This window comes from Podarcis filfolensis (genome assembly GCF_964270895.1).
Source record: "Podarcis filfolensis genome assembly, chromosome: 6".
Lineage (NCBI taxonomy): Eukaryota > Metazoa > Chordata > Lepidosauria > Squamata > Lacertidae > Podarcis > Podarcis filfolensis.
Window position 1 is genome coordinate 96,704,709 of NC_139609.1, and position 16,768 is coordinate 96,721,476.

The 16,768-nt window shown below is 48.8% G+C and overlaps 1 protein-coding gene across 4 annotated transcripts in view; it reads left to right on the forward strand.

Moving 5' to 3' along the window:
• HCK (HCK proto-oncogene, Src family tyrosine kinase) overlaps nucleotides 1–16,768 on the forward strand; it is a 36,733-nt gene that overhangs the window by 13,929 nt on the left and 6,036 nt on the right. For 2 of the 4 annotated variants that reach the window (XM_083618748.1, XM_083618749.1), the window contains exons 4-11: nucleotides 264–363; nucleotides 2,624–2,722; nucleotides 3,848–3,951; nucleotides 4,989–5,153; nucleotides 6,324–6,476; nucleotides 6,783–6,935; nucleotides 8,104–8,286; nucleotides 11,647–11,723. In XM_083618748.1, the coding sequence (XP_083474874.1) occupies nucleotides 264–363; nucleotides 2,624–2,722; nucleotides 3,848–3,951; nucleotides 4,989–5,153; nucleotides 6,324–6,476; nucleotides 6,783–6,935; nucleotides 8,104–8,286; nucleotides 11,647–11,723 (1,034 nt within the window). The remainder of the gene's footprint in view (nucleotides 1–263; nucleotides 364–2,623; nucleotides 2,723–3,847; nucleotides 3,952–4,988; nucleotides 5,154–6,323; nucleotides 6,477–6,782; nucleotides 6,936–8,103; nucleotides 8,287–11,646; nucleotides 11,724–16,768) is intronic. The other 2 variants (XR_014549179.1, XM_083618750.1) reach the window with 1 other exon arrangement.

The window sequence follows — 16,768 nt, forward strand, 5'->3', positions numbered from 1 at the left end:
CCCGGTGGCCATCCCCAGTCACCAGTCTACCTGCCGCATTCTGGATTAATTGCAGTTTCCGGGTCACCTTCAAAGGTAGCCCCACGTAGAGCGCATTGGTTTACAAAAAAAACCAAAACAAAGATAGAACAATAAAATTATCAATAAGGAAATTCAGGAACAATAGTTTAGCAATAATTTAGCTGCCGGCGAAGTGAGGTTTGTCCCTGCGTCCAGAGTAAACACTGAGTTTGTGTGAATACAACCCTTGCTTATTCTTGCAGGAACAGAAGAGTTTATCGTTCTGGCTCTTTACGACTATGAAGCCATCCACAAGGAAGACCTGAACTTCCAGAAGGGCGACCATCTCAAAATCCTAGAGAAGTAAGTACAAGACCCTCTCTAGTGCAGCTGTTTATTGAGCGAAGGTGGGGGGGGGTCTAATCTGGGAGTAAGTGGGGGGGGCCTGATCTGCTGCCTGCTTTCTTTGGGAATCTGGTTGACCCAATTTGTTATATCCTGTCTATGCAGGATCCTCATAAGTGTTAGGGCTGCTCTGCGGGGCTGGTTTTTCCCCTGCTTTCAGTTTGGTGTGGCAAATCCACGTCCGCCCCTCGCACAGTAAGGGGTTAGGGTTATCTATTAGTTCGTTTGCGTTCTTGCTAAAAAGCATAAAAATATGTTTCATGTATAATACAGTATACTTCCTGTTAGCTATTTGCAGATTAGCTGCGCCGCAGAAGGCATGCTGGGGAGACCACACATTCAAGAAACGCAAAATAAGTTTTGCTAGGTTTTAGCAACAAAAACAAAAACTCCTTTTACACTAAATTACAATATATCAATAAGCACGACCCATCCACCAGGGTACTGAGAGAGCTACATGCTGCTCTTTCTATACCATACCCAACAGCTTAATTACTACAACTTAACAGCACCTGCTATACTGCTTCACAGCTGTAAAACTAGGTCACGCTATTTGCTCTGGCCTTTAAAGAAATACACATCTTGTGGAACAATAATGAACCTTCAAATTTAAAGAGATCATTCAACACTTCCATGCTACAAGTCTAAGACACAGAATGCCATAGCTGTCAACGTTTCCCTTTTTTAAGAGGGAAATTCCCTTACTCCGAATAGGATTCCTCGCAAGAAAAGGGAAAAGAAAAGGGAAAAGGATGCAGGTGGCGCTGTGGGTTAAACCACAGAGCCTAGGGCTTGCTGATCAGAAGGTCGGCGGTTCGAATCCCCGCGATGGGGTGAGCTCCTGTTGCTCAGTCCCTGCTCCTGCCAACCTAGCAGTTCGAAAGCACGTCAAAGTGCAAGTAGATAAATAGGTACCGCTCCGGCGGGAAGGTAAACGGCGTTTCCGTGCGCTGCTCTGGTTCGCCAGAAGCGGCTTAGTCATGCTGGCCACATGACCCGGAAGCTGTACGCCGGCTCCCTCGGCCAGTAAAGCGAGATGAGCGCCGCAACCCCAGAGTAAGTCACGACTGGACCTAATGGTCAGGGGTCCCTTTACCTTTACCTTTATGCAGAAAGCATGTAGAGGCATTCATATCTCTACACAACGAAGCAACTTTGGTTGTCTACCTCTTTACCTGCTGTTGCTTCCTTCCAGGGTATTGTAGTTTGTTTATGGTACTGAGATGTCTGTTTCCAGCTCCCCTCTGACAGATCCTAAGCTTACGTAGCAGAGGTATTTCCCCTAGGGACAAGGAAGGATTATAAAACCTGTTTAAATCCATAGCATAGGTAGACTTGCCCCCAGAGAATCCTGGAATTCCCAGCACCCTTCACAAACAGCAGTTCTCAGGTTTCGTTGGGGGGAGCCATGTGCTTTAAATATACAGGGTGAATAGTAGTACTACTACTACTACTACTACTACTAATAATAATAATAATAATAATAATAATAATAATTTATACCCCGCCCATCTGGCTGGGCTTCCCCAGCCACTCTGGGCGGCTTCCAACAAAATATTAAAATACAGTAATGCATCAAACATTAAAAGCTTCCCTAAACAGGGCTGCCTTCAGATGTCTTCTAAAAGTCTGGTAGTTGTTTTTCTCTTTGACATCTGGTGGGAGGGCGTTCCACAGGGCGGGTGCCACCACCGAGAAGGCCCTCTGCCTGGTTCCCTGTAACTTGGCTTCTTGCAGCGAGGGAACTGCCAGAAGGCCCTCGGTGCTGGACCTCAGTGTCCAGGCAGAACGATGGGGGTGGAGACGCTTTTTCAGATATACTGGACCGAGGCCGTTTAAAGGTCATCACCAACACTTTGAATTGAATGCAGCCATAGACCTTTGCAGCCCATTCAGACAACTACATAGACACGTGTTGGTGGACCCTGGGAAAGTCTGTGGCTCATAGCCCCTGAACCCTTGCCACACACCCTTTAAGATGCATTTTAGCATCTACCCAAGCACTGCATCTTATATCCTGCCTCAAATATGTTTTGGCCTTTGGCAAACCTCAGCAGCAAGCGGCCTGCATTGCAGGGGCGTCGCTGCGGGGAATGCCCCTCTGGGCACCCGTTTTTCAACTTGCCGTTTGGAGCGTGTGATTGCTCCTCCTCAGTGACATAAGATTGATATTCTCTACCTCTTTCCCCCCTTCCTCTCTCTTTCTCTCTCTCTGCAGCTCGGGCGAGTGGTGGAGAGCCAAAGCCCTCTCGACAGGCCAAGAAGGTTATATCCCCAGCAACTATGTCGCCAGAGTCAACTCCCTGGAGACGGAGGAGTGAGTCTGCTCTGTGGCTGGGGGGTGGCGAAGGGGGGTCTTCTCTGCACGGCGCTTATCTAGGACTGCAATTAAAGTGCCCTTTGTGCTGGGGTGGGATAGGGAACAGGGGCAAAAGACCCTCTCCTCCTAGCCCTGCCAGCTTCCACTAGCGTAGAATTTCCTAGTATCAACCCAAGTGTTGATGGATTTTCACGAGGACTTAAAAAAATAAATAAGAAATTAAGAAAGCGGACCAAAGACTCTTTATGTACGCCACAGCAGCGGCAAGAAACATGCTTGCCCAAAACTGGAAACTGCAAGAAATTCCTACTATTGCAGATTGGCAAACGAAATTGATGAATTATGCGGAGCTAGCCAAACTGATGGGAAGAATTTGGGATCAGGACGATCATAGGTTTCAATAAAGTTGGAGTAAATTTATGGTGTATATAAAGGATAATTGTAAAACTTTAAAAACACTGGCGGGATTGAAATAGCTCTTACAATGTACGACAGATATAAGGTTAAAAAGTAGAATACAGTGGTACCTCGGGATGCGAATGGGATCCGTTCTGGAGCCCCGTTCGCATCCCGAATGGAATGCAAGACGCGACGGCGCATCTGCGTGTGCGCGGGTCACGTTTCGCCACTTCTGCGCATGTGCATGATGTCATTTTGCGCATCTGTGCATGCGCGAGCGGCGAAACCCGGAAGTAACGTGCTCCATTACTTCCAGGTTGCCGCGGAGCGCAACTCGAACGCGCTCAACCCGAAGCGCATTCAACTCGAGGTATGACTATACGCGATATAGGAAAATAAGGGATACCTGCTGAAGGGAGGGAGGGAAGTCGCAAGCTCGGCAGAGCTAGAGGTATTTAGGTGATTTAATGTATTGTATTGCAAGGGTATGTATAAGGAAAATAATAAAAAATTATTTAAAAATAATAAAAAAATAATAATAATAATACAGAATTTCAAACTGATGTGGAAATGTGGAGAAGCGAACTAAAGTTTGGGAAAATGAGAAACTGAAATGGACCGATTTGCCCCCCCCCCCCCGCCTGCTTGGGAAGGTGTGCAGCGCATGCAAAGCCAGATCTGGCTTGCTCACCCCCCTGTCTTGTGACTGTTGCCCCCCCCCAGGTGGTTTTTCAGAGGCGTCAGCAGGAAGGACGCTGAGCGGCAGCTGCTGAGCCCTGGGAACGTGATAGGCTCCTTCATGATCCGAGACAGCGAGACAACCAAGGGTAAGTGGCGCTGGTTCCTGTGTGCATGTGCCAGAGCAGCTCTTCCCCACAAACAGCTGGACCCGCTGGAGAACAGATGCCCTGTTGTTCAGAGAGGAGCTGCTCACGCATAGAAAAAGCCTGCTGGATGCCTCTGGGAAACCCACAAGTGGGGCAGAGCGAATGTTGCCCTTGCTCACTTTGCTTTCCTCTTCCACCGTCCAGTGGCGTAGCAAGGTCAGGTGGTACCCAGGGCGGAAAATTTCTTGTGACCCCACCCCCACATTGAAATTTATTTATTTTTGCCTGCAAAAATGGTTTGACTGTACAGTCATACCTCATGTTACGTTTGCTTCAGGTTGAGCGTTTTCAGGTTGCATCCTGCGGCGACCTGGAAGTACTGGAACGGGTTACTTCCAGGTTTCGCCGCTCGCGCATGCGCAGATGCGAAAAATGACATCATGTGCATGCGCAGAAGCAGCGAATCGTGACCCGCGCATGCGCAGACGCAGGTTGTGTTCTTTTCAGGTTGCGAACAGGCCTCCGGAATGGATCCCGTTCGCAACCAGAGGTGCCACTGTATTTCATTTTCTTTTGCGGAGCCAAAGTTGTGGAGCTTTCTTTGGGGAAGCCGAAGTTGGTGAGCTTTTTTTGGGGGGGGGGGAGATCACATGCCTTGCGCCCACCCTACAGCCTGCGTGCCAAAACCAAAGCATCTCTCGCAGACATTGAGTGCTGCGCAGCATTTTGTCACCCCCCCCCCCCGGAGGTGGCACCCAGGCCAGACCACAACCCACCTTGCAACGCCTCTGCCACCATCTTGATACACCAGCTTCCTTTCCCCTCTCTTCCAGTGGGACAGTCCCAGAGTGGAGGGCTTGGGCAAGCCCCACTTGTTGTGTGAGCCTCTCCAGTGCAGGGGGCTGAAATTGGATTGGGGAGGAAGTGTTGGTGATCCAGTGGCATTTTCCAGTTCTCCCTCCTGCTGCTGAAATACAGCTTGACCCACCTCTGCTTCCTGCAAGCTTTTCCCTGTCTGTGACTTGCAGGAGGAGGAGGAGGAGGCGCTGACAGCGACAGGGAGGTTAGATGGCCAGGTCCCTGCCTGGCACCTGAGGACAGGTCCTGCCCTGCCATCTGTATCTCTTGCTTGAGCAGGGTGTTCTTCCGCAAGGACCACAGGAGAACCCAAACGGCCACTTGCAATCTTCCCCAACCCCTGGGTGAGTCAAGGCAATCATAGGGCGGGGGTCAGTAGGCTGACTTGTGAGGGCGGGGCTTGAACATAGGAAAGACAGACTCTGGCCTGGTTTGTGAGTAACACACAGTTTAGGGAAATACTTTCTCATCTTTCAAACCCTGCCTAGTGGTTTGTTTCCTGCCAGCAAACCACAATGGGGAAGCCATGGCTTGCTGGTTAACAGACCTTGGCTTGTCTTAACTATGGTTTGGAATTATTGGCAAAACCTATTTGGTGTTTCGCAACTTTCCGACTAGTTGCAGGGCCTTAGCCAGACCTAGCAGAGCAAACGCAGAATCCACGGAAGCAATTGGCGACTTGACTGCAGACAGGATAGACGAAGCAGGAACCAGGAACTTGTAGTTAGGTGTTTATTATATACAGTGGGCTATTTACAGGAACAGAACACGGATCTTTAGCTTGCTCTCTCATACACGACTCACAACTCCTACACTGACACTGACCCACTGAACTAACAGTTAGTAGGCCATTAATTAACCCTCCCTTGAGAGAGCTTGACCAATCATGGAGCTGTCTCCATGCCTCTTTATCACCAGGCAGACTTACTCCTTCACATGACCTTTTGGCAGTCTGCCAAACCCTAATTGACTCTGTGTGAGTAGCTGCATGTACACAATTTCCCAACAGGAATTGCATGTGAACCGTGGTTTGCTTGGCCAGCCCACCGGAGACACTTGCCAAGCTAAATAGGCACGAGGGGAGAGCAGTTGGGAAACAAACCATGGCTAACTTGTAGTTTGCTAAACAAACCGCAGCTTGAACCAGCCTCCCCCAGCCTGGTGCCCGCCAAACATTGTGCATAACTCCCATCAGTTGTGTGGCTGGGGCTGATGGGAGTTGTAGTCCAAAACTTCAAAAGGGCATACCAGTTTGAGGAAGGCTGCCTTACACAAACCATGGTGTAGTGTTACATGCAAACCAGGTCATTGCGCCCAGCCTCAGGCAATGTCCATACGGCAGATACCATCAGCAGTTTTATTTGTTTCTCGTTGAAGCTGGCTCCTTAGAAACACTCCCCTCCTCCCATTTATAATGGACTAGATCCAAAACCCCCAAGAGCAGGTATGGGAGAACTGGTGAAATGGTCACGTGAACCTCCTTTCTCAGTTTGCATTCCTCCCTCTTGGCCCAGGTTCTTACTCCTTGTCTGTGCGAGATTTCGACAACCAGAAGAAAATGGAGACGGTGAAGCATTACAAGATTCGGACGCTGGACAGCGGCGGCTTCTACATTTCTGCTCGGAACACCTTCAGCAGCCTGCAGGAGCTGGTCAGCCATTATAAGGGTGAGCCTGTACTGGGTGCTCCCTGGAACACCTCAATGTCATTGTGACTGGCTCACGGTCACCCAGTGCGTTTTACAGCCAAGGGGGGATTTGAACCCTGGTCTCCAAGGTCTCTAGTCCAGAACTCTAACCACTACTCCACGCCACTCCCTCACGTATCTGCGGTGGGTTCATACAAAGGCTTCTCCATGGTGGCACAAGTGTAACAAAATTTGTGGTCCGTTTGGGGCCTTGTTTCCAAAAGCACCAGCCTGTAGCCTTGCCTTGGGATCCTGCAGGGTAGAATAACCTGGTGTTCTCCTCCAGGGCAAACTGATGGTCTGTGTCAAAAGCTGACTTACCCGTGTATCGCTCCGAAACCTCAGCAGCCCTGGGAGAAAGATGCCTGGGAAATCCCCCGCAGCTCTCTGAAGCTGGAGAAGAAACTGGGAGCTGGGCAATTCGGAGAAGTCTGGATGGGTAAGAATATCGGAACTGGCCTGTCAAATGATGAGGCTGAGGGTCCCCCTAGTCCTCTATGTTAGTTCCCTGTGATGGCCAGCCAGATGGGCTTCTGGGAAGCAGAGTTATAATGCCTCTGAACATGGAGGCCCCATTTGGTAACCATCCGTTGCAGCCAATTCCATATGTTATAATAATAATAATAATAATAATGTATTATTTATACCCCGCCCGTCTGGCTGGGTTTCCCCAGCCACACTGGGCGGCTTCCAACAAAACACTAAAATACAATAACCTATTAAACATTAAAAGCTTCCCTAAACAATGCTACCTTCAGATGTCTTCTAAAAGTTTGGTAGTTGTTTTTCTCTTTGACATCTAGTGGGAGGGCGTTCCACAGGGTGGGTGCCACCACCGAGAAGGCCCTCTGCCTGCTTCCCTGTAACTTGGCTTCTCGTAGTGTGGAAACCACCAGAAGGCCCTCGGCGCTGGACCTCAGTGTCCAGGCAGAACGATGGGGGTGGAGACGCTCCTTCAAGTATACTGGACCGAGGCCATTTAGGGCTTTAAAGGTCATCACCAACACTTTGAATTGTGCTCGGAAACATACTGGGAGCCAGTGTAGATCTTTCAAGACTGGTGTTATATGGTCTCGGCGGCCACTCCCAGTCCCCAGTCTAGCTGCTGCATTCTGGATTAGTTGTAGCTTCTTCACATGTTCATGAAGAAACCCCAGAAGTCTGGAACCGTGCTGCCTGATGTGCTAGCTTTCTAGATGCAGGGTGCTTCTGACACTGGGTCTTGCCAAATAACACCTGTAGGCTTTGGGGGCCTGTTGTTTTAGTCTAGAAACTGTTCTTACCTAAAGCTAAAGAATTCCGTAGCCCATTCCACATTCTGCTTTTACACCGCACCCCGTGCTTGCCTGGAAATCACAGACTGCACAACATCCCTGGGCATCAGTTAGCATAGTGTTTTGGGTCTCATATGGTCTCCCTGGATATGATGATGGAAAGCTCAATTTCCTATGATGGATAGCTCACTTGGTAAAGCATTGGACCCTTGACCTCAGGTTCATGGGTTTGAGCCCCATGTTGGGCAAAAGGATTCCTGCATTGCAGGGCGTAGGAATGGACGATGCTCTGTGATTCTGCCGCTCTGAAACAGCCCCTTCTCTCCTCTCCAGCCACCTACAACATGCACACAAAAGTGGCCGTCAAAACCATGAAGCCAGGGAGCATGTCTGTGGAAGCCTTCCTGGAAGAGGCCAACATCATGAAGACCCTGCAGCACGACAAGCTGGTCAAGCTGCATGCCGTCGTGACCAAGGAGGAGCCCATTTACATCATCACCGAATACATGGAGAAAGGTGAGACTCAGGAAGGAGCGGAAGGTTCCGCAGCAGCCTTTGCCAACCTGGTGCTCTCCAGATGTTTGGGGCTACAGACTCAGCCGGCACATCTGGAGGGTACCAGGTTGGTGAAGCCTGTTCCATCCCCAAGCTTCTATCCCCAAAAGGAGGTTTTCGCAAAAGGCACCTGCCCAACAATACCTTTTTCACTCATCCTTCTCTTTTTTTACTTTTTAAAATAATTTTTATTGGAAATTTTATTTACAACATAACATAAACCCCCACCCCCCAATACAGAAATCCACCCTTATTAAACGTGAACATAACATACAATGAGCATAACATACAACAATACAAACAACCAAATAAAAGACTTCCTTTATCCTGTAACTGGCCTCCTTGTTTACTTCTTATAAGCTGTTTCCTTTATGAGTAATTATTAAGATTTTTCTAATTATAACTTGAATATCCACAAAGTCTCCTGCAGACATTAATTGAAACAAGTCCCAGGTATGTATTTTAGGGCACTGTTTTGTGAAGTATTCGCTGCATTTTCCCCATGCTTTTTGAAACTCTTGTCTAGTGTGATCTCTAACTTCCTCTGTTAATCTAGCCAATTCAATATACTCTATCAGTTTGTTTTGCCATTCCTTTTTTTCCTTTTTTCTTTTTTAAATAATTTTTATTAACTGGCCAATCACATCAAATTAAATCACATCACATAAATTCCAAATTACAAAGCCAAATTTTTAAATTTTGTTGGGGGAACCCATACTTCAAGATCCAAAGGGGGATTCAGATCATCTTCTTATTACTGAGTTAATGTCCAAATCAGTCCCAATCAGTCCAAACAAAATTCATAATTCTATCCAGTCTTATCTTGGTGTTTCCACATCATATCTTGTTCATATAATTTCTATTTTTCCTTTACAATCTCTTCTGTTAGTCTCCTTAAGCCGATAAGCAAAATAATAATCCTGTGTGGATTTCCCGTTCCTCCACTAAGTCCAGATGGTTTCCATATATCTCCTTCGTAGATAGCATCGCTCTTTCCATCATAAATTTGGCATTTGTCGCTCTTAAGTCCCACCGAGAAGTTGGTCCACGATATGTAAACAACTCTCTTTCTTTCTTTCTCCTCCCAGACCCAAGAGCTCCAACAATGCCTCCCAAAATGGCGACGGCATTTTTAACTGCGTCATTCCAAAACTCTTAGCTTTCCAGCTTCATCTTGAAACATTGCTTTGGTTCGAAAGTTTATCTCCACACAGCCTTAAATCCACAGCTTAAGTCCTTAGTTTCTGACTCATTAGGGGAGGGGATTCTTGTTAAATCACATAAGAAAAAGGAAGGCAGGTTTTCCCCCCCCTCCCCCCTCAGTCATACCGTATCTTGACGTATCTTCCCATACTTCATTCTTGTCTTGTCATCAGAGATCTCTTCTGTCAGCAGTCTTTACTCCCCTTTTTCCTTGAAGCATGTGCAATTTATCTCGTCCAAATTGTTTCTTTTGAAGATGCTTGCAACTAGTGGCGCGAATCAGGGACGGCGTCAAGGAGTGCCAGAATCCCACAGGAGGGCTTTGTGCCTAGTGCCCCCACCCCCACAAATTTGGGGGTGGTATAGGGCACAGCAGGCAAGGGCCGTCCCCCCCACAATCCTGGGGGGATTAAGGAGGCTAATTACCCCCATCATAGCCTCCAAATTACCTCATGTGTGTCGGAGAGATGTTATTGTCAGCCATCTTCCGATGCGCCACCTAGTGGGCCCCCCGCCATTCCTTTTTTTTTTTTCACTCGTCCTTCTCTATCTGTTTTCAGTCTTATCATCACAAACAAGAAGGCTAGAAACTGGAAACATTTTTTTAAAAGAAACATGAAACCCGAGTTCCTTAAGAATCGGGGTTATTGCCTTGTTTTTGGCAGCAGACAGCCAGCATCTACAGGGCTGGTACAATTTAGCAGCATTCTGCGGAGGCGCCGTCAGCTTCTAGCACACGAGTGCCACATGCCAATGAGGTTGCGCAGGATGCAGCACGCAGCTGGGAGGAAGAGATAGCTGGGTGGGGAGGCCAGATGCAGCATGAGAACGAGGAGGAAGAAGATACTAGAATTGCAGTGTTGGAAGAGACCCGAGGGTCATCTAGTCCAACCCCCTGCGATACAGGAATCGCAGCTGAAGCATCCCTGACGGGTGGGCACCCAACCTCTGCTTGGAAACCTCCAAGGAAGGAGAATCCATCGCCTTCTGAGGGAGTTGGTTCAGCTGTCTGACGGCTCCTGCCATCAGAAAGTCCTTCCTGATGCTTAGTCAGAATTTCCTTTCTTGTGACTTGAATGCATTGGTTCAGGTCCTGCCCTCTGGGGCAGCAGAAAACGAGTTTCTCCATCTTTCATGCAACAGTCCTTAAGATGATGATGATGATGATTTTTATTTATACCCCATCCTCCCCAGCCAAGACCGGGCTCAGGGCGGCTAACACCAGATATAAAACAATTGATTGAAATACAACTTAAAAAAACAAGATTAAAATACAACATTAAAATGCAGCCTCATTTCAGCAGAAACTCAAAAACTTTTTGGGGATAAAAATGTCACGTCTTCACCAAGGCTAAGTATCCAGACTGGTCCTACGTGGACCAGAAAAAAAAGCCAGGGATGTCCCCAAATAGGAGTTCCATCACAGAAGGAGAAAGGAAGAAGGAAAGAGGAGGAGGGAATCAAGTTGATTCCAAGCCAAAGGCCAGGCAGAACAACCCTGTCTTACAGGCCCTGTGGAAAGAAATCAGATCCCGCAGGGCCCTGGTCTCATGAGGCAGAGCGTTCCACCAGGCCGGGGCCAGTGTTGAAAAGGCCCTGGCTCTGGTTGAGGCTAGTCTGATTTCCTTAGGGCCTGGGACCTCTAGGGTGTTGCTATTTATGGACTTTAAGGTCCTCCGTGGGGCATATCGGGATATTTGAAGTCAGATATTATGAAAGTGCCTTTACCTCTAAGGTGGGAGTAAGCCCCTCTGGAACAGAGGAGATTACTCCAGAGTCCAGATGCAGAAGACTCGGCTGTATAATAGAGAGGCCACCTTACCAGATGTCCCTGCAAAACTCTTTGGTGCTAATTATATAGTGCAGCCTTTCCCAACCTCGTGCCCTCCAGCCGTTTTGGACTACAACTCCCATCAGCCCCTGGGAAAGGCTGATTATAGGGAGACAGGGTGGGGTAAGCCCGTGTCTCAGAGCATCCAGACAGCCCATGTCTATGTGAGCCTGGGAACAAAGTATGCGCTGCCCCACTGAGCAATGGGTCCCTTCCTAATGGAAGATCTGGCCCCCTCTGAAGAACACAATGGACTGCGCCCTGATGAGTTTCTTTCCTCTCCGCAGGGAGTTTGCTGGATTTCCTGAAGAGTGACGAGGGTCACAAACAGCGGCTCCCTGTATTGATAGACTTCTGTGCCCAGGTGAGTGTGACCTGAAAAAGAGACTGGCTACTGGATCAGGCCAAGGGGAGCTCATCTAGTCTAGCATCCTTCTCTCTCTCTCTCTCTCTCTCTCTCTCTCTCAAAATTAATTCATTTTTCATTTTCATTCATTACATACAGTGGCGTAGCGTGGGGGGTGCCAGGGGTGCCGGCCGCACCGGGCGCAACATCTGGGGGGGGCGCGAGTCCAGAGGGCCCAGCCGCGTCGTGCCCTCGGCCCGCCCCTATTGTCAGAGCGGCCGGCCAGCCTCCGCCTGCTCCTACCTTGCCCACCCGAGGACTGCGGCAGCGCCCGCCCCCGTGGCCACCTACCCCCGCCTCGCCCATTGGCTTGCCTCCCTCGGCCCCGCCTCTCTCCGATGGCCGCGGGGGTGTCCTGCTCGGCGCCGGCGCCTTTTTTCAGGAGGTAGGGAGGCTGGACGGGGAGGTGGGGTCGGAAGCGGGCAGAGAAGGAGGGGAGCTCGTAGCCAAAAGGGCTGCGCCGGCCGGCAAAGGGCCGGGGAAAGTTTGGAGAGGAGAAACGCACCGTCATGATTTCCTGGTGGAAGCGGCAGAATTAGGGATGGCGAAGCGTAATTACGCACGAATTTCGCTGGGTGAGAGCTTCGGGGATCGATCGGCGGAAATGGGAATCAATTGGAATATGAGAAAGAGAGAGAGGGACCATCATTCATAGGCATAGATTTGTAGGGTTAGGGGGCGCAAATTACTTGCCTTGCCCCGGGTTAGGGGGCGCAAATTACTTGCCTTGCCCCGGGTGCTGACAACCCACGCTACGCCGCTGATTACATACATCTCAAATTCATTTACTATATATTCATTTACTATATATTCCTCCCTCCCTCCCCTCTAAGACTTCCCCCAACTTGCGTTTCTGGTTTGTTTCCATTTTCATCCGCTTTGCTATCTCTCAACAGAAAAGGTTATTAATAGCATAACATCAAACCTATAAACCTAAAAATAAAATTAACTACATCATCTTATTTCACCATCTTCTAAACATTTTCTGATGCTAATAATGTGGATGTTTATTTAAATCCTGCCATCAAGTCTATTGACTTCCTTGAGTCCAACCCCCTGCCAAGCAGGAAACACCATCAGAGCACTCCTGACATATGGTTGTCAAGCCTCTGCTTAAAGACCTCCAAAGAAGGAGACTCCACCACACTCCTTGGCAGCAAATTCCACTGTCAAACAGCTCTTACTGTCAGGAAGTTCTTCCTAATGTTTAGGTGGAATCTTCTTTCTTGTAGTTTGGATCCATTGCTCCGTGTCCGCTTCTCTGGAGCAGCAGAAAACAACCTTTCTCCCTCCTCTATGTGACATCCTTTTATATATTTGAACATGGCTATCATATCACCCCTTAACCTCCTCTTCTCCAGGCTAAACATGCCCAGCTCCCTTAGCCGTTCCTCATAAGGCATCGTTTCTAGGCCTTTGACCATTTTGGTTGCCCTCCTCTGGACACGTTCCAGTTTGTCAGTGTCCTTCTTGAACTGTGGTGCCCAGAACTGGACACAGTACTCCAGGTGAGGTCTGACCAGAGCAGAATACAGTGGCACTATTACTTCCCTTGATCTAGATGCTATACTCCTATTGATGCAGCCCAGAATTGCATTGGCTTTTTTAGCTGCCGCGTCACACTGTTGGCTCATGTCAACCTCAGACCCCTCACTTCATGACTCCTTGCTTTCTGACCCTTGGACTCTTGGCTTCCTGGCTTCTGGACCCCCGTTCCTGCTCCCACCCCGCCATCTTACCCCCGGTCCTGACGTCCCCTGCCGGGACTTCGATCGCCCGTGAACAGGACCGTGACAGTAGTTTTAGCTATGCACTGTGTGGGAAAGGACTTCCTTTCATTCCTCCCAAGTCTGTCCTCTCATAGCTATAGGCAAGAGACACTTTTTAAAGCCTGACCCAAGGTGACTCAACCCAATGGGGTCTCTATTCCCTCTCTGCAGGGCAGGGCAATCCCAGCTAGAATTCCACACCTGCCCTCCATCCTGGGCAGCCAAGGAGCTCCTGCAAAACTGCGTAGAATCATAGAATTGCAGAGTTGGACCACAAGAGTCGTCTAGTCCAGCAGGGCAGGAATCTTTCACCTGACATGGGGCTGAAACCCAAGACCCTGAGCTTGAGTCTCATGCTTTACAAACTGAACTATTCCAGCCCTTGAATTTATTCAGTTGACGCTAAACTTGTTCGGCTACTAAAAAGTCCCCAATGCTTCAGCCTTTCTTTATAGGGTGTCAATCATTTTGGGCGCCCCTTTCTGAACCTTTTTCGACTCTGCAATATCCTTCTGGACAGGGGCAATGCCGCCCCACCTCTACCTGAGCCTCCCTTACCTGGTTTGTGTTGTGGCACTTGCAAAGTGGCAGTGGCAAGTTCTGGTGAGTTCTTGCCAGAAGCCGGTACTGCTACTGGTGCCACTTCTCTGCCAGCCTGGTGGTGCGGCGTTCTTGGGCTTCTGCCCTACTTTTTGAGGCCAGGTGGCTAAAACTGTGCAGAGGATTCCAAATGCAGTCGTACCCTAGATTCGTACGGCGGCAATATGTTTCGCTCACTGCCCAAAACAACTCTGCGAGGATTGTCCCACCTGTTCAGGGCCAAAGAAGCTGTCCAACGGGTCTTTGGGTGTGTGTGGGTCATTGGGCCATGCCAGCCGCAATGGCTGCTGGGAGTTGGAGTCCTGCGACATCTGAAGGGCCACAGGTTCCTTCCCCTGTCCCTGAATGAGCAACCCTGCAGATGTGAGAGTTCCTAGGCTTAGAGACCCTCCAGTGGGTTCCTAACAGCCAGGCACCTCTTCGTTGGTGGGGTTTTGTTGCATTTAATATCTAGGGATGTGAGAGCGTTGGGCCACGGTTGTTAGAACCCATTGTTCCCCGCAGTGATGCAGATTTGAATATGCAAATCTGCCTAGTGTGCTTTGTTTGTTTGCATTGACTCCTAAGGAAGTAGGAAACCTGGAACGGGTCCAAGGGCATTTCCTTCTCTGGGTCTCCCTCTGCTGCGGAACAAGGAGGCCTTTGTCACAACGGTCTGTGCTCTCCCTCCCTCCACCAAAACCATGTCCATCAAAAGAGCAGGTGTGCCCAGGGTGCCATCCGTCTTGCTTAGGTCGGTGGGGCTGACAGTTAACCCCTTGGCTTCAGGTCTCTGCAGAGCCCTAGAGACATGCCTTCCGATAATCGCTCAACGTGAATCTCCGGACCAGGAAGTTTTGAGTCAAAATCTCGCCTCACCCATGACATTACATGGTTTTCGACAAGCTGCTCTCAGGGCGTACAATCATAGAATTGTAGAGTTGGGACCCTGAGCGTCATCTAGTCCCACCCCCTGCAATGCAGGAATCTCGGCTAAAGCATCCATGAAAGATGGCCCCCCAACCTCTGCTTAAAAACCTCCAAGCAAGGAAAGTCCACAACCTTCCAAGGGAGACTGTTCTACTGTCGATCAGCTCTTAAGGCCAGAAAGTTCTTCCTGATGTTGAGTCGGAATCTCCTTTCTTGTAACTTGAAGCCATGGGTTCGAGTCCTACCCTCCGGAGCAGGAGAAAACAAGATTGCTCCTTCTTCCATGTGAGAACCCTTAAGATATTTGAAGATGGTTCTCATATCGGCTCTTAGTCTCCTCTTTTCCAGACTAAGCATACCCAACTCCCTCAACTGTTCCTTATAAGGCTTGGTTTCCAAACCCTTGATCATGGTTGCTGCCCTCTGCACTCGTTCGGCTTGTCAACATCCTTCTTAAATTGTGCTGCCCAGAATTGGACACAGTATTCCAGGTGTGATCTGACCAAGCTAAAATACAGTGGTACTATTACTTCCCATGACCTGGACACTATACTATTGTAAAATAGCTTTCGTGTTTTTTGCTGCTGCATCACACTGTTGACTCTTGCTAAGCTTGTGGTCTGCTAAGATCTCTAAGTCCTTTTCAAGTGTACTACTGGCATCTTCAGGTACAAGTAGTTATACTTTCAACTGGGTTTATAATGCTGTTCCTGGGTTTGGAGTTGCCTTATTTGACTCTCACCATAATTGAGAATGAACATAGTTCTTTGGGGTTTGGACGGTACAGCAAGCTGCAGTTGACTGAAGCTTTAGAAGTACTCATGACTGCACTGTGGGAAGAGAAGGTGTCATTTATCAACCAGCCCATGATTTCTCAACCTCACCTTACGGGGTTGTTGTAAAGGTAAAATGGCGCCGTGGGGAGAACCATGTGCCCCTCCTTGTGCGCCTCAGATGAAACATATTAAGTGCAAAGGAATCCTGTCTGCCGCAATGCTCAACAGCATCACAAATCTCTCTCCTTCACTTGCCCTTCTGTAAATTATTATTTATTTCATTTATTAACCGGCTTCCCGCGAGGTATCCCAAAGCAATTTAATATAGCAATGTATATACAACTGTTGCATACTAGAAGGGTTAGCCAATGTCTTGATTTGCGATTCTGTTGCATTGGTTTGCATTTGGGCAGGGGGCATGTGACTTGTTCCATTTGTCAGTGTTTGTAAGAAGAAAAAGGTTCTGACCTCCCTTTGTCGCCTCAGCCTGGTCCTCGAACCCTTGTTGGCATAAAAGAGTCCACGAGAAAAGTATCTTTGCAGAGTTTTGTTGTCGTTTAGTCGTGTCCGCCTCTTCGTGACCCCCTGGACCAGAGCACGCCAGGCACTCCTGTCTTCCACTGCCTCCCGCAGTTTAGTCAAACTCATGCTGGTAGCTTCGAAAACACTGTCCCACCATCTCATCCTCTGTCATCCCCTTCTCCTTGTGCCCTCCATCTTTCCCAACATCAGGGTCTTTTCCAGGGAGTCTTCTCTTCTCATGAGGTGGCCAAAGTATTGGAGAGTACTTTCTGCTTTTATTCTTAAAAGTCTTTCTGCAAAACGACTGACCAACTGTACACACATCAACACTACCAGCTTTCACTAACCAACCAACCCAACCAAACACCAAACTAACATTTCTCACTCTATATATCCAACCCAGTGCAGGCCACTGACTCATGCTGAC